General features: G+C 33.6%; 1 protein-coding gene across 1 annotated transcript in view; it reads left to right on the plus strand.

Moving 5' to 3' along the window:
* Positions 1-23,668, plus strand: part of LOC106468685 (PDZ domain-containing protein 8-like) — a 118,757-nt gene that overhangs the window by 18,063 nt on the left and 77,026 nt on the right. Inside the window, exon 4 of the mRNA XM_022397050.1 lies at positions 3,960-4,112. Coding sequence (XP_022252758.1) covers positions 3,960-4,112 — 153 coding nt within the window. The remainder of the gene's footprint in view (positions 1-3,959; positions 4,113-23,668) is intronic.

The raw sequence follows: 23,668 nt of genomic DNA on the forward strand, positions 1-23,668 counted from the left end.
CAACTGTTCTTCATTTCTGATCCTTGACTCCCAGTCTTTTGAATCTGTTTTACCCCTTAACTTTTATTTCACTTGTGCTTAATTTTCATGCCCTCATCTATCCTGTCAGGTCTGTCCCAGTGGGCACCCATTTGTTTCACTTTTCCATCCTTTGGTCTCTATTTTCAGCTGACAGATAGATTCTTCAGCTATCACCTATGGCCTATCTCACCATTTCTCTAGCTCACCTTTCTCCTTTGCCTGTTTCCTTTCTTCCTTCCTTCAACCCTATTTAACTTCAGCATCTGAAAAATGTAGTCTTGAATCTCTTGGCAAAGATAGCCATTAAGAGAGTATTTGCTCCCCTACTCCAGAATATTACTCTCACCTCTTTGTGGTCACCAAAAAGACTGGGTAATGGCTTCTGGTTATAAACCTGTCATTTTTCAAGTTGTTTTTAGTCATGTAGTGGTTCTAAATGAATTTTTTCTTTTCTCTCCAATGGGCCTTTTTACCCAGTTTGTGGATGATCAAAGTTGATGTGTTGGATACTTCTTTAAACATTTTGATTGCCCACATCCTCCAGACATTTTTTTCTGTTCTTTACATCAGAATTGAATCTTCCAGTTCTATGCTCTTTTCTTTGACACTGCATTCGCTTATTACATCTTCATTCATGCCATGGGGCATTTGCTCACCATATTCACGGATTGGGGCTGAGATTCAATTATTAGATGGATGATTGGCTTATCTTAACCCCTTCTCAGGAGGACTCCTCTCACATCTCCATTTTTCTTCAGGAGGCTGCTCGGCTGGGTTAGCTAGTCAAGCATTTCAAGTCTTTTCTCATGCCTACCTAATATTTGATACATCTAGACATATTCTTCAACATTTATCTCAGTCAGGCTTAGCCTTCACCTCTTCAGCTGTAAGCAGTGGAATGTCTTGTCACCAAGATTTGCATTTGTCATTTATGCCCTGCACACTAGATTCTAGGTTCTTTTACTTTGTGAAAGTCTGGTTTCACTAAAACTACTCATTCCATTAGGCCACATGCACATACTGCAGTGGACCTTGCAATACCAGTGGAACCTCTCTTAGGATCCATTGTCTTCAATAGTGCACCTCCACTCTTCTCTTTTTGAGGATTTACTTTGGTGGCTCAACCATGCCAATATAATGGTGGGCATCTCCCTGACTGGATCTCCATCTTTTCACAGATGCTTTTATGGGGTTGGGGTGCATGTTTCTTCCACATCACCATACTTGAACTTTTCACAGTTCATTTCTTTCCTCTTCTCATGGATTGATTGGTTATGGTCCACTCCGGCAATTTCCCAGTCATTCTTTTATCAACTTTTATAGAGGTAAATATTTCAGGAATCTTTGCTTCCATGCATTGGACCTGCTATTTTGGGCTCATTCCCATCAGGTACATCTCATAGCATATCATGTTCTAGGGGCTCTGAACCTGATGGCTGGATTGGATTCCACCCATAGAGTGATCTCTCTACCTTCAGATTTTACAGGGTTTACTCTCAGTTGTGCATACCCCTCTTCAATGCCTTCACCATTTCCCTCAATACCAATACCTTCTGGTTCCTATTTCCTCATCCTTTGGCCCTGGCATTTGATGTTGTTAGACAGGACAGATATCTTCTTTTTCTGTATGCCTATCCTCCTTTTCATGTCCTCGTCTTGATCTGTGACACTCTTTTTCAGTTCCTGTTAGTTGCACCTCTTTGGCCTGCATAACCCTGGCATCTTCTGTTTTGTCAATTGGCATTTAGGCCCCTCTTCCTCTACCCCATTTCCTCTCTCTCTCTTGCTCCAACCTCACACATCTCTTTTTTTCACCCATGGGTTCATACTCATGTATGGGATTTGTCTAGGCCATTGCCCAGAGGACTGGATTTTTCAATTCTTCTTCTTATCCTATTCCTGATATCCTTCAACTTTGTCCGTCAAAGAAAGTGGTTAATTTTATAATGTTGGCTCATCTGACACTCCTTCTCTCCAAGCCATCCCACACTTTGGCATTTTTTATATGGTTGTTCAGCCATGGATTGTCAGTCTACCTTACCTGATTATTGGGTGGCTTTATCAACTGAATCTTACCTTTCCTGTTACCAACACGGGTTATTTTCCTCTGTCTTCTTCACTTTGTTCCAATCCTTATTTCTTCACCGATCCCCTTGTCCAACTCCCATGCTTTACTGTGACCTTAATTGGTTTTACACACACTCACACATACACTGTTTGAGCTGTTAGCTTCCTGTTCTTTATACCATCTTTCTCAGAAGACATACTTTGTTTCACCTTCTCACCTGTTCTTGCTATTGTTTAGATGTATATACCTTTGATGCTTCGTCCACTCTCTGTCTGATAGGATCCAGGTACTTTTATGGGTCTCTACATCATAATTTCTCCACCCATATTTTCAAGTGGAACATGGGAGACCCTTGCCACTTAGCAGTTGCTATCTGCTGGGGTGGTGGACCTTGGAGAGTCCCTCAGTGACTTTGTAGAGATCATTACGGTTGGAAGTAGGGAGGCAGCAGCACAGTTTATGTAGTACAAGTCATTTCTCAAACAGCAGGAAGGTTTTTGTCATGCCCATTTTGCTTTCTCCAGTTTATTCGAGGTGAGACATGCACAGTACTGTCTGATCATGCCCTAACCACACTACTCTTCTTGGCTTCTGGACCATTTGTGGGTGAGTGCTCAGTTAATCTTGCAAAAATTCTGCCCATCGTTGCGACACTTCGGACTCTTTTTTCTGTCTCTCTCTCTTTTCCTTTCAGGTGAAAAGTATACCCTGCTTGAAACGAGATGCAGTCTCCCACAGGTATGCCCCTGTGGAGCACTTGCCATTGGGTGTCACACTCTCTGAGATTCCCCTTTGGGTGCTTTCTGAAGTTTGTACAGGTCCTTCCACCATTTCAGTGTGGGATTCTAGCTATTCCATGTGTGGAGGTGAGGTGCTCATCTTTTCAACCATCATCCCTACTTCTGATGAACTTTATTCTAGCCTTGTTTAAGAATGAAGTTATTTCGAGTGCAAGTGCTTCAAGAGCGTTACTGTGCAAAGAGGTTGCATCACTCTTATTGATGGAAGGCTACCAGTTGCATGATGATGTCGTCATACACTAACACAGTTCATGTTAAACGCAATTTTTAGGTAAGAGTTAGCTCAAGGCTAGTGACATGCAAATCTGTTAGGCAGATATGTGAGAGATCATGTTATTCTGTGAGGTGAATATCAAAAATACATTTTCAGGTAAGGAAAATGTTAACCTTCAAGAATAAGAAAAGGGGTTACTTGAAATAAATACAAAGTGCAGTTTTTTTTTGTAGAGACCTTAGCACATTTTGCCTCTACATGACTATAAAATTTATAGTTTGAAATACATAGACTAATACTTAGGCAGATCATGCTGTGTATGCAATTTTAAGGTTTATACACAAAAATATAAAATTAAGTTTAAAAAAGTATTAATTCATTATTAGATTTTTTCTGCTACAAAATTATTCATTTGATATCAAACAGTCAGTGGTCAAAATCTTCACAACAATGTACAGGTACTCATCATCTCAGGACATGTTTATACTTATGTGCTGTATTACTTAAAGCAGCTTCTATATCCACTTCAAGCCAAAAAAGTTGTGGCATTGAAAACCAGCTATTGAAAAAGTATAAACAGTCAGTACCAGTGAGAATTGACAGAATTTTGCCTGTGTATACATTGTACTATACCTGAACCAGTATATGTCTGTGCGTATTTTGCTTATCACAAAATTTGCTTTTTTTTTTTAATTATGCTAGTCCTGAGCTTGTTAGCGTAATAGTATTCTGAAAATTAATGTGACTTAGTATCACACAAATTACCAAACTAAAGAATAGCAATCTGTATCTAATATCTTATTCCAAAAATATCTATCACATTTTGTACCTAATATGTTTTACCTGCTCCAAACAGGAACCACTATGGAAAGAAAATTTTATCTTCCATCTTACCAGCCACTTAAAATACCTTAATATTGGAGTTTGGGCTTATGATGATGAAATTCCACAGGATTCTGGTTCAAAAAATTCATTAAAAAGAACTACAAAGGATAAACTAATTGGAAGGGTGAGATGTTTTTATTCTTATTAGCTGCTTACCGTTTACAATTTGAATTACATTTTCATAGTTTTATTATACTATCTTATATCCCATGATCAAACACCGAACTTAGGTTCTAGCATGACAGTTTTCTTATATTATGTTTTCTTTATTAATTTTACTTACAAGTTGAAGTGTATTCTATGCTTAGTTAAAAATGCAAAGATTAGTATTTTCTTAAAATGTGTTGGATATATGTAATGAAGTATCATTTATCTAGAATACCTTTATTAGTTATTATTGTTATTGCAGTGTAAAGCTACACAGTGATTAATATGTGTCAGGTTTTGGATATGACTGCTGGGATTCTTTTACAGTTGGTGTCTGTGACTTGGTGATGAATTTGAATAATAAATGGACAGCACACAATCCACTTGTTTTAAAATAATATATTGAAGACTAGTCAAACATATCTACAAAAATTATTTACACTAATGTATATCAAAGTTGTATCTAAAACTCTAAATAATTCTCTTTTCTTGTCAAAAATCCATGCAGCTGATTTAATTACTTTAGAATCCAATTGACAAGACAAATTATTTTTTTTCTACTCTATTTCTTACTGCACAATCTGCAATACATTCACTTACCACATGGCTTACCACAGTTGTATACAGAACTTCAAATAATTGTCTACTTTTTGTCAAATTTTACACAGGCTGGTTCATTTACCATTTGACAAAACAAATTTTTCTCCTTATCTCTGTTAAACTATGAAACTCACTTTAAAATATTGCCCGTTACGGCTAAACTAACAATCATGCAGTCTAACTTCACTTACACTAACTCAACTTTTTCTGAATTCACTTCTTTTGTTAGTTACAACAGTTGTATACAGATCTTTAAATAATCCTTTCCTTTTTTTGTCAAAAGTGTACACAGGCTGATTCAATTACTCTAGCACCCAGTTGACAAGATAAATTATTTTTCCTATCTCTGTTGTTACAATACAGCTGTGAAACACACTATAGAAATCACCTATTAATCACTCACACACCAGCTAACTTCATGCTTTCTTTCACTAACTAACTTTTTTCTATTTTCCTGAACTTGCTGTATCTGCACATATTTATAACATGCAACAGAAAAATCTAGAACTATCTAGCCCTCTAGTAGCAACAATATTACTAAAAAAACTTGGAAGCTTCAAGTAATATAACTTCAACAATATTAATAAAGCCTAGTACAACAATCAAACTACATACACAGCATACGACTCGTACAGAGTTACGAAACAAACTTGTCATAACTATTACTTTTAAAATAATTAACTTTTAACACTTGTTATGAAAACTAAATAATCATTAAATATTAAATCACTAAATAAAATATATAATAACTATTAAGCTAAACAGTCTTGTATATTCAACAATCTGTATCATATTTGCTGTGAGGATAAATTCCCAAATTTTAGTATTATAAGCTCTAAAGGTTACTGCTGAACTACTGGGGGACTCTTAGAAAAACTGCAGTTTTAAAACTTCTGTCAGAAAACTGTCAAGAGTGCATTTGTCAGACCTTAAGATGAAACTTCACAATAGCATTTAAGGGATTGAAATCACTTGGTGAAATTTGTTTAGATTTATTTACATTTTGAGTATTTTAATATTGATACTGTTATGAACAGGGGCATCAGGTGGCTTCATAAGTTGGTGTTGCATTAGAAAACTGGAAGTACCTATGGTAGAAAAAGTAAGCTTGGATCAAAAGCTGATGGGTTTTAATGTATTCTAAACTGAAGTCTAAGATTCTCCTTGACTTAAAATATATTCAAGTATAACTACAATATTCTCCTGAGCTATTTACAAAAAATACTAAAGTACAAGAAAACAGAGACAAATCCTCTTAGTTTATAGAATAAACCTTCTTTAAATTTTAGAATAAACTGATACTTTTGCCAAAAAATAAATTAGAAGCATTAATTTAGCATATTCTTGAAATTCCAATATAAATATAGGATTACTGTATGAATAAAGGACATTTCAAAACCAATACATTATGCTTTTACCATTACTGAAACCAGAGAAAAATTTACATCTTTTTTTAGTTCTACACATAAATATGAACCATAAGTAGTAAGTGATAAAATTTCACTTTTTGACAACAGATTTAATGATTTTTGAAGACTAAATTTCCTTCTACATTGTGACTTGCACCATCTGTTTACCATGCCACTTTGTTAATAAGAAAGTATTTATGAGTGATTGTTAATAAGAAAGTATTTATGAGTGATAAGAAACTTCCTCATTGACTAAAACTGTAGATAGACTACTACCTAGGCCAATGCTTTTGAGAAACTGTTAGGTTTTTATACAGTAAGTGCCTTTCTGGCGATGAATTTTAACATTAAATGGACAGCACACAATCACTTGGTTTGAAATAATATCTTTAAAACAAGTAAAACATGTGTACAAAAATTCATTACACTATTGGTTATCACAGTTATATCCAGAGCTTTCAATAATTGTCTGCTTTTTTTCAAGGGCCTGGCATGACCCACCAAACATGCTCACCCTTTTAGCCATGGAGGCATTCAAATGTGATAGTCAATCCTACTATTCATTGTCAAAAGGGCAGCCCAAGAGTTGCTGGTGGATGGTGATGACTAACTGCCTTCCCTCTAGTTTTTCACTGCTAGATTAGGGATGGCTAGAACTGATAGCTCTCGTGTACCTTTGCACAAAATTCAAACCAAACCTTTTTCTCAAAGTTCACACAAGCAGGTTACAATTACTTTAGAACACCTTTTCACAAGACAAGTTATTCTCCTCTACTCTGTTGTTACAATACAAGGCTGTGATACTCACTTTAAAGTCACTGTTATAGCTGTTGGTTACTACAGATGTATACAGAGCTTTAATTAATTGTCTCCTTTTCATCAAAGTCCACACACGCAAGTTCAATTACATCTTTTGACAAGACAAGTTATTCTCCTGTACTCTGTTGTTACAATACAAACTGTAAAACTCAACTTAGAAATCACCCATTATGGCTAAACTGACAAGCAGTCTACTTCCCTTTCATTAACTTAACATCCTTCTGTATCTGCACATATTTATAACATGCGACAGAAAAATCTAGAAATATCAAGCCCTCTAGTAACAACATAACTCATAATGAGAAAAACTTAGAAGCTTTGAGTAAGATGATGTCGTCAACAATATTACAAAAGCCTAGTACAACAATTAAACTACATACACAATGTGCGACTTATACAGAATTACGTAACAAAACTTCAACAGAAATGCACAGATGACTACTAATAACATAAAGAAAACTTTCATAACTTCATTGCGTAGACTGGGAAGGTGTAAATATATGCTAAGACAGCATTCAAGCAATATAATGGTTTGGGGAACAGGCACAATATATTGGTAGAGCATGGTTGATGGTGTTTTTGAAGTTAGTGGTGTTGTATTCATGTTAAGCTCTTGAGTATGATAATAATAATGTTATTATTGTTATGCCTCCGTTCGTTAGTTAATTTTCTGTATAATTTCTTCCCGAAGAAACTTTACCGATACAAGTCCTTTCTTAAATAAAACTGGTTTATTCTTTCTGAATACAACTTTTGTAATACACTTAATTTCCACAGTCACAATATAACAAATGCTATAATTCACAACGAACGTCTCGCGTGCTCGACTCAACAATATTCTCTCTCTGTCTGCAGTTCAATTACACAGCATTACCTTGTTGCCGTCACGTCTTGACCGTCTTATATATAAAAGAATACCGAAAACTAGTAAACGCTCGAGCATTCAGGATCCTTCTAACATTAGAAGGTAACCTTCTAATGAGGTAACATTATTTTTGTAGTTGATGCATTAATAATTTTACAGCTAAGTTAATAGCATTGCATATAAATGCCAATTATCGTTATTTCAAAGTAAATAAATATATAAGTAATTAATTACTTATAAGTAATTCAATTTTCATTTGCAGAAACCTCTTTGTCACTCTATGCACATTAACCCTATCGCCCCAGGTATGCATTACTGCGCATGATACAAGGTGTGTTGGTATGTGGTTTTTTAGAAGAATTAGGTTAATATTTATAACTGTTGTTTTCCATTTGTATTGTGTTTGCTGCAACTAAAGGCTTGATGTTTAGAGTTCAGATCATCAACTATTACTAGTTTGCTATTGTAGCTAAGGTGATGTAGGATTAATTTTTTCTGTAGTATGTATCAGTTTACAATTAACTTCTGTGATAGTTATTTTGCTGTTTCAGTTGGAAAGTAAATCTATTGCTATGAAGTTATTGTTTAGTGAACTCTTCAACTGATTTAATTGTGTTATATTGATATATGTTTATGAAAAATTGAAATACCTCGTTTGTCTTGGTTTATGGTTATGTACCTAAGTTTATTTGATTTGACTTTTGAGTTTAACAGTGTTTCCTTTAATAAGATGAGGTCTGTGTTGTTCTTTAATGCTATGTCCTGTACCTGTAGTTATTTAATGTGAAATCACCATTATCTTGTCTCATATTCTTTGTCCAAATCTCTATAGGTTAGTGTATGATCTAGCCACTCGGTATTAATTATGGTGTTAAAGTTCTTGTCGAACATTTTAAGTTTAGTTTGAAATGTTTGGTTTTTCTAAGGGCAAAGATTATGCCAATGAAACATGATACTAGATTTTCTTTTTGATTGTGTGCTTCTGTTTTATTGTCTTTGTGCATGGGTGGTTGCACATGTGATAGATTCTGACTGTTGCTTGTATTTCTTATTGACTGTTTTTTGTGAAATATGGAAAGTTTGTCAGTATATATGGAATAGTGTGTTTCTTTATCTATGGGTTTGGAAGCAGTGTTTTGTATTTGTTTAGTATAACTTTCCTTATGTTTATGTATTTTTTGCAACCTGAAAATGACACAGTGATTACACAGTTTGCACATTTGGCTTTTTCTTTAATACATTTTTAAGGCATCTGAGACACTTGGTTTGCAAATGTTATGTATCAGTATAATGTTTAAATCTTTGACAACTGAAACATTGTCTGAAAAAGATATTTGTAGTTTTGCATTCTTCTACTTTGTTGTACTTATACCAAAGGAGTACTCCATGTGAGATTACATTATTTGTTGATTTTTGTGATTTCTGACCTGTTTTATTAGTGAAGTTAGGGTGTTGGTTTTACAAAGTATATTCTTGAACATGTTGTTATGATATCTTATGTATATAGTTCTTGTATTTTTTCATTAGTGATACTTGTTGGCACATTTTTGTTTATTATGTAGTGTACTCTTTTGACCAGACTTTGTAGTTGTACATTGATTTCTGAACTATTGAAGGTGTTTTCAGTTATGTGTGAGATAGTCCCATGGACATAGGGGTTTTATTAACACAATGCTTCACAAGCAAAATCTTTATAATTTTCTGGTAGTTATCAAACATATCTTAAGAAAAAACTTTATATTTTATCTGGATATTCAGTAATTAATCTTTGTATGTGTTTTTGGTAGATTTGACCGATCTGACAACCACCATAAAAAATTAGGAAATAAATAAAAATTATGCCTCTTTCATTCTAGAATGAACACAAATTATAACACGAAAACATAATTGTTTAGACTAAATAGCTGAAATCTCATAACATTATACATTTATTATTTTTATTATATTGACCTTTGAGTCGTGCCTGGCTAACAGTACAGAAGTTACAATGACGCGGCTCACGTGCACTCATGTTACAATATCAAGTAACATAAAACTGACCTTTGGTCTATACAAAGTAACTTGTCTTGGCTGTGTTCTAGTAGACTAGTATTTTGTAAAATACAGTCACATTTCAATTATTATACATTATATATTGTTACGTCTCTGTATGTTTGTTTGTTAATTCTTCTAAGATACAAGTCCTTCCTTTATAAAACTTGTTTATTCTTCCTCAATACAACTTTGTAATGTACTTAATTTTCACAGTTACACACACTATAGTTCACAACAATTCACTCACTTTCTATCGCGCTTAGACTTAATTGTTCGTCCCCGCAAGCTATAGTTCCGATCTCTGTGTCTACTATCCTCAGTTCCCGCCGACCGTAATCGCTGTCTTTCTTGCTATCTGCCTGCTTCGTCTCCGCTACGTCTCTGCCTCCGTCTCTGTCTCCACTACTGCTTCGACTCCGTCTGTCTCTCTCACTGTCTAGTGCACTTATATACGATAATACTGCCTGTTCTAGAAACTTCTAAGACTCTCAACATGTGCTACCAACGTCAGGTTACTCCCGCTGTCGTAACACACTATCGATTCTTCTAGAATACTCCTCATGTGACCCCACTGTCGTAACAATATGTATATAGATTATTGCTATTTTGAAATAAGTTCTTAAACTTATTTTTCTTAAAACATAGAACAGTAACTAAAGAAGTAAAGCAAACAATAATACATTGCTAAGCCTTTAAAAATTTTGCACGCGGAGGATATGAAACAAAATAATTTTTTTGGGGTCTTATATATACATTTGAATAACTAAAAAATTATAAATTACTACATCAATACCATACAATTCCACTATAATTTATCAAGCCTAGTAACTAAGATGTATTTTAGTCTAAAAAATATGAAATTTCGAGCAGACTAAAGACACACCCTACCTCCTTGAAATATTGATTCAAAAGAAAGAAATGGCATCCAAGCCTGTTAACATGGCTGAGAAAGCCACTAGGAGGACATTGTGAGCTTCATGTCATATATAAAAGTAAGTGTATATATGGGAGTGTTTCCAAAAATGGAAAGAGGTGGGGTGCCACTGGTTTAATTTATTATATGAGCAATATTTTAGCAAATAGAAAAGATAAGACATTCTTATTTCATATTCTAGCTTGTCAATATTGGTAATTTGAGTTTCTAATTTATACTAAACTATAGACGTAGTATCTTGACTTCACAAACATTTAATTTGAACCAGTGCTGTATTGAACACACCACATGACACACAAAAATCAATGTTTATCTGTTTTTTTAATATTTACTTTTAAATTAAGAAATTGAGTAATGTCTAGTACTAAAATTTGAATTATAATCTACAGTTTGTTACCAAATTTATTGACATAAATTCATGAAATAGTAGTTCAATAAAATTTTGAGTGCGAATCAACAAACAAGATGACATGGCCTTTCGCCCGTGAACCATCTTGAAAGGGTTAAACAGTCAAGCAAAATAAAATCAAAAAGAAGGACTACATTAAAAACAGCCAGTCCAAACCTGTTAAGTGATAAATAATGTTTAAATGAACAAACAACCCCAACAAAAACAAAATTAAATTAAAGACACTGCATAAATTAAAAGGATCACCAAAGTACAGGCTATAATGTGGGATACCAAATGTGGAGTTTCGAGGTGACTGCAGAAGTAGGACTCACATTGCAGTGAGGATGTACTGTCTGCCAGTCTTAACTTCTGTTCACCAGTCTCACATGAAGAAATTCATAAAAAACCAGATGAAATCATCAAAAGAAATACAAGTTAGGAAAGTGAGATTTGGGTGTTCAAGTTTGCAACGTCCCACATCTATATCACCCTTCAATGCCTGCGGACAGTTGTGGGAAGATGACTGCTCTCCAAAGTACAAGAGAAACAAAATAAGGTACTACCATTTGGGGGGTAAGTAAGATAAACTTACTTACCTCCTGAGGTTGTCATTCCAGCCCTCATTATAGTTGTAAAACACTAATTTAACTTAATTAGTACCACATTAATAATTATATATTTTTTACAAAAAATTTTGTAAAAGTTGTAATAAATTACAATATTTCATTATTAATGTTCAAATATTGACGCAGAAATTATTATTTAATGGATTTACTAAAGAAAGTCTAATTAAACTTATTAAAATATTTTGTGATAAATATAAAAATTAATGAGTTTTTGCTGATAGTTTCTGATAAGTATTTTTAGTTTTTAATAAGGTCGTTCAAACAACTTGGCACTACTTTTGCGGGGATGAATACCTTATTGCATATAAAGGCTCATGTAAAGTGTGAAAATTGGTAGTTACAGAAAACTTAATGGGTGGTAGTTGGGAGTTATATCAGTTAGCTTAGATAACTTGGTTGGGTTTTTATAACTCTATACTAGTATAATTTATAGTATAGTATTTATAGTATAATTTACTACTGTACTAAACTTGGAAAAAGAAAAGTTTATTTATTTTGAGGTACAGTCAAAATATTTATTCATTTAATTGCTGCTTTTCCAAAATATGAGTCAGTATAAACTATTCATCTTTATAGAACAATAGACTAATACAGCATTTTTTTTTGCATTATTAAATTAAATGCTTGTTATTCCTTTAATATTATACTTATTTTCTGAAATTTTATGACCATATACATTGTTTTGGGCTTTGCTAAAACAACTTAGTTATAACATAAAAATCTGATAATATAAGCAACTGAAATTAGTAATAGCTATCATCAGTTAGGTAAAACACAAAAAGGTCACTCACATAGTTTGCCTGTTTACACTTTATTTGGTGAAAATTAAACTGTGTTGTAATTGCAATGAAAAATAGTCAGATTTTTTAGATGTGAAGTTAAGAAGTAGAACTGTGATTACAATCTTGCATTAACTTATTCTCTAGTAGCATCTGTCAGTCAACTGGTTTATTTTATGTCCTACCCATTTTCATTCAGACACTTGTTCAGATTTTCATTCTGATCTTTGTATACATTTTTCACCTGTGTTGTATTTGTATGCTATAGTGATGTTTTACACAAATAAATGAAGCATTTCTGTTTTATTATTAAACTTGTGTTCAGTCTTTTTACCCAATTCAATCAGATCAGAATTTAGTATCAGTTCATATTTTCTGTCCAATTTCTTGTTTGAACACTTACTATTCTTACTTGTAAGTTATCAAAGTACCTGAGATTTTCATTTTGTTATATATACATAAAAAAATTACAAAAAGCAACACAGCAATTTATATGTATACTCTTTGAAAATGTAATATGTCAGTATAGAATTTAAAATTTCTTGAGCATGTTGGAAATTTACAACTTAAATGTCTACTTCTTTTAGAATATCAATGAAATTCAAGTATCAAAGAATTATTCATGAAGCTTTATGTTAATATTTATCAAAAATAAATATAGTTGTCAATTTTTACGTTTGAGCCAGATTCTTTGCAGAAGGTGTCTGTGACTTGTTAATAAATATCAACAACAAACAAACAGCACACAGTCTACTTGTTTTAAAATGATTTATTAAAACAAATCAAACATATATTCAAATGTTCATTACACTGTACATTATCATAGTTCCATCCAGAGCTTTAAATAATTGTCTCTTTTTTTCATCAAAGTCCACTCATGCTAGTTCAGTTACTTCAGAACACAATTTGACAAGATAAATTATTCTTCCTGCTCTGTTATTACAATAAAGTCTGTGATAATTTCACTTTAAAATCACCACTATAACTGTTAGTTACAACAGTTGTATCCAGAGCTTTAAAAAATTGTCTCTCTTTCTTTGTCACAGTCTACACAGGCTGGTTCAGTTACCTTAGAACACAATTTGACAAGACGAATTATTCTTCCTACTCTGTTATTACAATAAAGTCTGTGATAATTTCACTTTAAAATTACCACTATAACTGTTGGTTACCACAGTTGTATCCAGAGATTTAAATAATTGTGTGTCTTTTTTATTTCTCAAAGTCCACACAGGCTGGTTCAACTACTTTAGAACCCAATCAACAAGATGAATTATTCTTCTCCACTATGTTATTATAATACAATCTGTGATAATTTCACTTTAAAAATTGCCACTATATGCTTTTTATGACTAAACTCACATTCACACAGTCTAAATCTATCTTACTATCAAACTAAATTTCCTACATGCAATTATAGAGGTCTAGAACATTCCACACACTTAGATATTATGATGCAATAATGCTCAATTAAAACAAGGAGAAAAACTCAAAAGATACTAGTAACATGAAGAAATAATGTAACAATCACCAATTCACAACTATTGAACTACACAGTGTATGATTTGTAAACAGTTACGGAAACAAATATGCAATATACTGTCCAGTTCTAAAAATAACTAAGTTTAATATTTGCACTATTTAATCATTACTCTTGCATTTAAATTAAATGGAAACAGTCATGCATATCTAACAATAGTAAAGATTTTATGGGATGAAATAACTAAATGAAATATTATCCATTCCAAAGCATTTATTTATCAAGCCCCAAAATGGGTAATATATGTAGTCATACCTTGTGGAAAATTTGCACTTTGAATAACTTCAGTGTCATGAAAGAGGAATTCTTGAAAACCTTAGACTTAATTAGTGTGTGTGTGGTACTCAGGTCCTAAAAATAATTGTAATATTGTTATAGTATACATTCATTTAAATGTAATACTTTGATATCCTCAAAAAAAATTATTAAAATGAAATGTGATATCGTGTATGCACTTGCAGTAATTAGTGCATTGGCAATTAATTACAAGATACCTAACGTTACAGCCAGAGATGGGGTAAGCTGTTTATAGCTGACAATCCACTGACAAGAGAGGTGATATAAATCACCTTATTACTGTGAAACTATTCCAAACACATGTACATGCATCCAGATGAACATTTGGTAATGGATGGATTGGATGAGTTAGTACACCTTACATTCCTATTGAAGTAAAAATAAAAAGATCAGATATAAACAGACATCATCTAGTGGGCCAGCTAAGGATGTTGCATCTGTTGACCCTTCTAATATACATGCCAGAGACATCTCAACCCTTTAACTAAGGTTTAAAAGAACATGCCATGACAATAATAGTAATAAAAAACCTCTTCTTACCACATTTTACACAAAAAAACTTTCAAATGGCAAAATAATTATTAATAAAAGGTAAATTAATTCAAAATCTTTCAGTACAGTTTATAAATTAATACATTATAAAACAATTAAAATGCACACACTAATAAGAACTTTATTTATGAATCAAAAATACAATATAGCATACAAAAGGAAAACTCTGGTTAATACATTATTCAAAATGAAGTAAAATATTTCTTTAATCATGTCAGTACAACACACACAAGTAAATATTTCAACAATAAAAAAAACTTGTTAAGTAAAACCTCTTTAACAAAGAACATTTAAGTATAACCCTTGAATGACAAAAAAAGAAGTACCCTTTAATGTAGAAAAAAAACAAAGCTAAAGTATACACTTATGTGAGCATTAATTAAAACTAAAAATGAATGTAAAAAGCATGAAAATACAGATATACCCTACCAAATTTAAGAGTGAAAAGTAATAAACTAACTACAAAACTAAAAAATAAAAAAGAGAAAAACAATGTAAAACCCTTTATCAGTGATTTCAAGCTGATCCTATGCTGCTTCCCTTGCTTGAAAGAGGCAGTCTAGCACAACAAATAAAAAAATGCATGTACAAAAATCCAAAACTCTGTAGTTAATTAAACAAGAATATGTATTATAAGAAAAAATTAAATACCTTAAAACAGGCCCAGCATGGCCAGGTGGTTAGGGTGCTCAACTCACAATCTGAGAGTCGCGGGTTCGAATCTCCCTCCCACCAAACATGCTCGCCCTTTCAGCCATGGGGGCATAACAATGTGACGGTCAATCCCAGTATTTGTTGGTAAAAGAGTAGCCCAAGAGCTGGCAGTGGGTGGTGATGACTAGCTGCATTCCATCTAGTCTTACACTGCTAAATTAAGGATGGCTAGTGCAGATAGCCCTCGTGTAGCTTTGCGCGAAATTCAAAACAAACAAATAAACCTTAAAACAATGTAATATTACAGTGAAAAACTCTAAACAATGATAAAGCAAAATGGCACCATACAAAAACTTACATATAATACATTGTAACCAAAATCTCAAGCAATAAGTTAAAAGAGAATGTGTGAAAATGAAAATGTTTTAACTTTAAAGAACAAAAATCAAACTTTTCAATGCAAAATCTAAAAATACTAAATTTAAAATAATACAGTGAAAGCTAACTGCTTGTTTATGCACATTCATATGCTGAAGGTAACAGTGGTGCATTATAAGTTCCTAATATTCATGAAAATACAAGAAAAGTGAAATACATTTTCAAGAGTATATACACATGCAAAATTTTAGCTTCCCTTTTCTTCCATACACTTGAATGAAAGAGTGAGGGCCATTGTTCCCTCTGATTTTTTTCAATCCATATGCAGAATGAATTTTTTCATGTACACCAGTATCAAGACAATGTTTCGTTAGGGGGGAGGATATTTTTAGAACATCAAACTTATTAGAGTATTAGGGTGCTTTGCAATGCTACCAGTTGGTTATTTGGGCTTTAGGCCTATTGATTGCCAGGGCCATTAAGGCTGTCAACGTATTGAGACTTCTCACCGTTACCGAGGATGTGTGTGGCTGGTATAATGAAGTATGCAGCATTTGATTGGTTGCTGTGCAGCTGCGCAGCTCATAGGTAGCACTGATGAGCTCATGTCAAGACACACACAAAAAAAAGGACTTAGTGTATATACATGCACAAGATACGAAGAAAATGGTTAGACTCCTGTCTGTCACATATGCTCATGAGTGCAGATGTTGGAGGATGCTCTAAATTAAAATATGAAAGTGACTATATAATTACAATAAAATAATAAATCTAATATAAAATATACACACCCTAAAGAGTGATTGAGGGTGCATCTTCACTTATCTCATCCTGATAGCAAATTCTCTATGGCCACTATTGTCTTGCAATTGGTTGCTGTCAGTGTCTTCAGATCATCCTGGGGATTCTCTTGGTGTGAACGAGCCTGACTCTCAGGCACTGCTTTTCCTCTTCATATCATGTCAATGGGGTTATCTTCTTCTTCTTTACCCGATCTTCCTCCCTGGTGTACAATGCCCATACCTTGGTTCATTCAGCTGCCAGACTCACTGTGGCTAAACAGTAAGCCTGAAAACTTATGATGCTAAAAAGCTAAAAACCAGGTTTCAATACCTGTGGTGGGCACAGCAGATAACCAATTATGTTGATTCATGCTTAGCAATAAAAAAACATTTGACAGCCATATCTTGACAGTGCCTTTTCAGCACTGGCATCTGCTAAAGTGTTAGATGTTGCATTACCACTGTAGGTGATTTGGTTGGAAATTTCACCATTACCATCCCTTGGAATGGGTCCCAGGGTCTCTTGGCTTGTGGTGGTTCTTTTGTAACAGTTGCATTCATCCTACAGGATTTTACAGTTGCATTTTATCTAGATCTAGATGTAGAGGTTCCCTCATTGATGGTCTTAGGTGAGGCTGATGTCTATCGGCATAGAAGCCCTCTTGGGCTCCATACAACCTTCGTCTTTCTGGGATTTGGACAATCCATGGGACGATACTAGTTCCAGAAAACTTTTCTTCATATATAGTGGTCTCATCAGAGATGTGAGCACATCTGTCATTGCCTCCACATGGTAATGGGACAGGTTACCATGCCCTACCGCCTTTCAGGCATCACTTCTTCCATGAGTGATATCAACAATGGTAAGGATACCAACTGTTGGTTTATGTGAAGACTAGGCTTCTCCAGGTTGATGGTGTTGATGATTCGATTCTAGTGATGTCATGGCTAGCTTGTTTACTGATGCAGTGATCTCAACAATATATGATGGATATTCATCCATAGGCTTGTCCACAGCTACAATAGGGTTGGTCCCTACAGTCTGGTTGACAACTTTAGGCCTCTCACTGTACAAGAAATTGTTAATGTCCTGGAACAGTTGTGAGGTTTCATAGGTTGAATATGAAGAAGCTATTTTGGTGAAAAATCAGGAAGAAGGCATTTGGGTCATTGGAATGGTTAAGTTAACTGGCTGTTTGGTGAAGGAGAGACTGATCATGACTGGAACTTGACATTAAATATTTAAAGATATTGGTCAAGTGATCATCTACAAGTTTAACTTGTACTCATGCCCAGTGTCACCATAGAACATATGTCCAGAGAACCTGAGGATTTCTCAATCCTTGGGCTTCCCTGGTTTCCACTCCATCAACTACTTGTGGCTGTGTTGTCCATGATGGACAATGAAAACACACTCCATAATCTGATCTCATCACTTTCCTACCATCTGGTGTCATGTAGACAGTGCCTCATTCCAGTAGGAAATAAGGGGTTCAAGACTGCAAGCTGAATCCTACACAGTTGAACTGTCTTGGACTAAATAATACCAACCTTACTATTGTCTTTCTTTAGGATCTTCTATTTAAAGAAATTGGAGTAAATTACAAGGTTTCACCACACAGATGGTAATTTACACCTCCCTTTATTATCATCACTTGTATTTAAGTGTTATGATAATTAAGCCATTATTTGTAAATTTCATGGACTACTGATAATTTACCTATGCTTTAATATTTCAACTTGATCAAGTTGAAATATTTTCTGCATCATGCTTCTGAGAGACACCAGATAAAACAGTTTTCACTTTTTTTAGCCATAGTGCACATCTCTTTGCTGTTTTTATCTCTTCCATGAAAAAACTCGCTACCTGCCAAGTGTTTCAGCATCAAAATTTACAAATAGCAGGTACCCTGCATCTTCCAATAATACTTTCCAGGTCAGTTGTTGCAGTTAACCTCATATTCGTTGATGTATAATGTCAAGACCAAATACGTTGTCTCCATGCGCTCATTGTTTTTTTTCTCGTATTTATGTATTTTTACTGTACTCTTCATGTTATTGATTCCCTTGTGTTAATATGTTTTAAAAAACATGCAAGAGTGGCTCCACGTAGTGTTCCTAAATGAGTTTGAGACTATATACATACTTGTTTTCATATATATTGCCATATACATACATCATTCTACACATCACTAAATTCTCTAGTAGCTTATACAGTTTGCCTACAGCTAATGCATAAATCACTTTGGTAATGTTCAAGTCTTCTGCTGAAGCTGTGCTTGGTAGTAACATTAGTGTCATCTAAGAGTTGTCAACCTTGACTCATTTAGTTTTCATGCTTCACAAAGTAAATATTGTGGGAAATTTGGGATGAATTCAGACATTTTAATTAAAAGTATATTTACCAGGATTAACATTTGTGCTGTTATTACTGTATTCCAAATACACTCGGAGAAAGCAGGATTCCCTTATTGATTTAAGTCTGGCATATTTCTCTGGAAAATCAGTGAATAACCCAGCAAGTGCTGGACAGTATTCTCCCTAGGGTTCTATGAGAGTGATTATTATGAAACATATGATAGTGTTTCACATCAGAAAACTCATTCGATGTCTCAGAAAGCTAGGGTTCAATGCCATCTCAGTTATTGATTTTTCACCCACATTACCCTAATATTCAATGATCAAGTGATAATCATACAGTGTAGTTAAATACATTGCATAATATCATTCGATATATTGGAAAGTAAAGATTGTAAAGCCTCTTCATTCATTGCTTTTGCAAATAACCTTTCTAACTTTCATAATCAAGTGTAACTCACCCAATGTAATGTACATCACCTGATAGTTTGGAAAGCAGGAGTGCCACTTTCTTTTAGTTTGTGATCATAAAAAATCAGGGATAGTCCTTTGATAATTAAGCAGCTGTCATCCATTGGATATCATTTCCAGCAAACTTTCTTTCCTTCACAGTACCTATTTCTCCACTTCATACAATTGAACTGGCTTAACTACTGTCTTAAAAATCTTCATATTTTCTATGAGCCAAGAAATTTTACACTCGGGTGGCTAGCAACTCTCCTCTTTCATTCTGGTTTGAAACTGGCATGATTAACTAAGCTGAAGTAAGCTCAGCCCAGACATGCATGGCACTGTTGTTTGACCAAATCAAATATTTTGTTTCACAAGTACATTAGCATATTTACTCAGCAAGTTACCGAGTTTCTTTCACTACATTTAGTATAAACTGTTAACACAATCCTCAAACAATGACTTAGATGTGTCATCAGCTGCATATTTGCGTTTGGCTGTACAACAGATGAAACACAAGCATTACTGCTACCATCAGTTACTTCTACTTATGATGCTTACAACCATTCCAGCTGCACAGCCAATCATCTGTAATTTCAAAGTAACACTGGGACTACATACCATCTTAGACTAATCCTGCTGTCTGTTTTATGGACAAGAAATGGTTTATTTCATGTGTAGCTTCTGTAACTGAATTACATGGCAATGACACATTAGTCTTGATATAGATTACTCTTCAGAACACCGCATGGTAAGTGGAGGTACTATTATTTCCTCCATTATATACACTCATGCATTCCACTGTTCGTGGGCTCAATCTCATCTGCACTGGAAAATCAGCTGACCTGTTGCACACAAAAAACTGATAGATGATTTGTAGGACATCCCATCCTGAAGATGCCAATTTCAGATCTGATATCAAAAATGATTAATTTCATTCTGTGAGTGGTACCTTCTAGACTGAACCAGAGATCTGTTTTTCCTATAATGTTTACTCTGTTTCCAATTACCAAGATGAATTCAGTATCCAGTGGCTGTAGTAATGGTCCCTCTCAAAGAGTTTGAAAGATAATGAGGTTATCTAGGGTTCTTGCCACAGATGTATCTGTCAAAAACTTAACTTCTCGCTGCTGTACTCTCCTTGGCACATATCAAACTCCAACCAACCTTGAAAGAACTGAGCTTACCACTAAACGTTTTAGGTGCAAATAGTTCGCTGTGTTTTCTCAAACATGACTTGGGGTCCATCAGATTTCCTGAGCATTTGCCACAACATTCTTTCTACCTAATAATGATGACGAGAAACCCACTTGAAGTAAAAATGTAAAGCAGAGACGGCTAGTATGGGTATTAAGAACTTTAATTAGAATAAAGTACAAGAACAATGTTTTGACCTTCTTAGGTCATCTTCAGGTTATCAAAGACAGTTTGAAACTGACAGTTACTGGGCACATGTCTTAGGGACTAGAATGTGAACAGGTACGAGATTGTACGGGGCCTAGCAGTTAGATGTTAGGTGATTAATATAAGTATAAAGGTGTTCCTTTATGTTGGTTCAATTTCGGTTTGAGTTCTTTTATAAGTAGGGCTTCTTTAATTTTTCGTTTGTTTGCCTTTGTTTCTTTACTTAATATGTTGTGTTTATTTGTTTTGTAGTGTACAAAAATGTGGGAAGGTATTTTTCTGTGTTTATTGAATCTGGTTTCCATTTTTTGGCTTGTTTCTCTGATAAAAAAGTTGTGGCAGTTGTTGCATGGTATTTTATAAATAATGTTGTTGGTATGTTTGTCAGTGTAGTTTTTACATAATATGGATTCTAGTTTTGTGCCTAGTTTTTGAATGAAATTAGTGTTTATTGGAATGTTATGTTTTTTTGTAAATTTTTTCCAAATATTGATTATTTTATCGCTAATATCGGGAATATACGGTATGGAATATGTTCATAATTAATAAATATAAAAAAATTTTTAATTATGTCTCAAAAGAAACTTATTCAAAATGTACAGACAAGATGGAATTTGTCCTATCTACTTTAAAAGCTTTTTAAACAAAGGGAAACTATGCTTCTATGCTATTGAGAACAAAACTATCAACCTCAACAATAATCAATGATTACTATTGAAGGCATGTTTAAAATTGATGCAACAATTTGATGAAGTTAGTAAAAACATTATTTTCACAATTGTTATTACTCTACATCACTATCTTTCAAAGGATAGCATAAACCACTTTGAAGCACCCTTGTGAGATTGCTTGAAACCAGATTTGGTGGAAAGTCCAAATTTTATCTACATTGATTTGTTGGATCTTTACTTTAAAGTAACATTTTTCAAAGAGCTAAAAAACAAATTAGTGAAACATATTTTGATGGAAAGAGCATTGACACTATGAACTTCAACCTCAAATGTGGTTGAAGGTAGATACAATAGTAGAAATGACACAGCTGACTTCAACAAGACCACTTAATAAATGTTTATGGCAGGAGACACTAGAACTGGATGGTTGCCCATTTAATTGATATAATCAGTAATCTATGACATTGATTATGCTGATTGGTGTCATGTAAAATAACTGATTAATTGAAATTATGATAAAATCTATTAATGTCACAAAATAATTGATTAACTCTGTCAGGTTTTGTAGAACCTAGATTCTTTACAATAGATGTCTGGGACTTGTTGGCAATACATTTGAGTAATGCACAGCACACAATATACTTGTTTCAAAATAAGATATGTTAAAACAAGTCAAATGTATGTACAAAAATTTGGTACACATATTGGTTATCATGTTTAAATTCTGAGTATTAACCCTATGTACCCGGGCATCATTTACTGCACATATGTCATATTTTTGTCACTTACATTCAAAATTTTATTAAACTAATTTTCATACTAATTGGTATAACATAAAGTCTCAGTTAATAATCCATACTTTAATAGTATATAGTTTCAAATTCTTCATTTTATAAAGCAATATTTAAAAACATCCTGAATTTCTCCTAGTGTGACACATGTGATACATTTTGTCTAGGCATGTCCTCTTCTCTGTGTTATTCGCCACCCTTCCAATAAGTATGAAGTTAATCGAAATTACTCATTATAAAATCATCATTGCTCAGACAAACCATAATTTTATAGCCTTCAGTTTTCTTTGGTTACAGAGCTATCAAATAGAAAATCATACCCGTTTTGTCACACCAACCTGTCATGTCTTTTCTTTCAGGATTTGTTAATAATTCTCTCTTATGTTTAATTCTATATTATCTATAACCAATATAAAGCCATGGTTTTCATCTATCAAATGATGTATTATATTATGTTGTTTTCTGAATGGAGAATTGTAAATTTCTCTTTTAGTACAAGCTTCATTCTCACAAGAAAGATAACGATTAGTTTGGATGAATTTATAATGGCTCTTGTCACAGAGTTAGAAAGCCAGAAAAATTGTGATAGTTAGAGGAAATTGTGTGCATTTTGCATATTATTATTCTATGTTATTTGGTGTATAATTGAATTCAATAAAAATTATTTAGTGTATTACTATTGTTTGTATAAAAAAAAGTAGGGGTATGTGTCATTGACAGTTGACAGCAAAAAAAAAGAAGACCCGGGTAAGTACTATATTTCTTGTTTTTCATGTTTATTCTTTATTTATTATTATAAAATTAACTAAAATGTAAAAATAGGGATCTCTTTAGGTTAGTTACAGTAGCTTGGGCAAATAAATAAAAATGTTTCACGAGGCATGGAAGCACGCAGCTCGTGGGTAAAGTAATTCAATAGCATAATGTGAACTCCACATTCCCCAAATTATTTACAACTTATAGCAGTGCAACTAGTATACATTGTTCAAAGGGCAATATGACAGTATATTTTATTTATATATAGATGTATACTGTTAAAGACTAATAATGCTTGGAGACGGCTTGAATGGGTAATAAAGAAAAACTTTAACATAAGTTTAACATAACAGCAAATGTACAAGCTTTTGTCATCATCAGGTACAAAGAGATCACATGATCAGATACTGTTGCAAGACTTAGAAGAGATATCTTGGCACCCC

This window comes from Limulus polyphemus, unplaced genomic scaffold, assembly GCF_000517525.1.
Source record: "Limulus polyphemus unplaced genomic scaffold, Limulus_polyphemus-2.1.2 Scaffold3112, whole genome shotgun sequence".
NCBI classification, from domain to species: domain Eukaryota; kingdom Metazoa; phylum Arthropoda; class Merostomata; order Xiphosura; family Limulidae; genus Limulus; species Limulus polyphemus.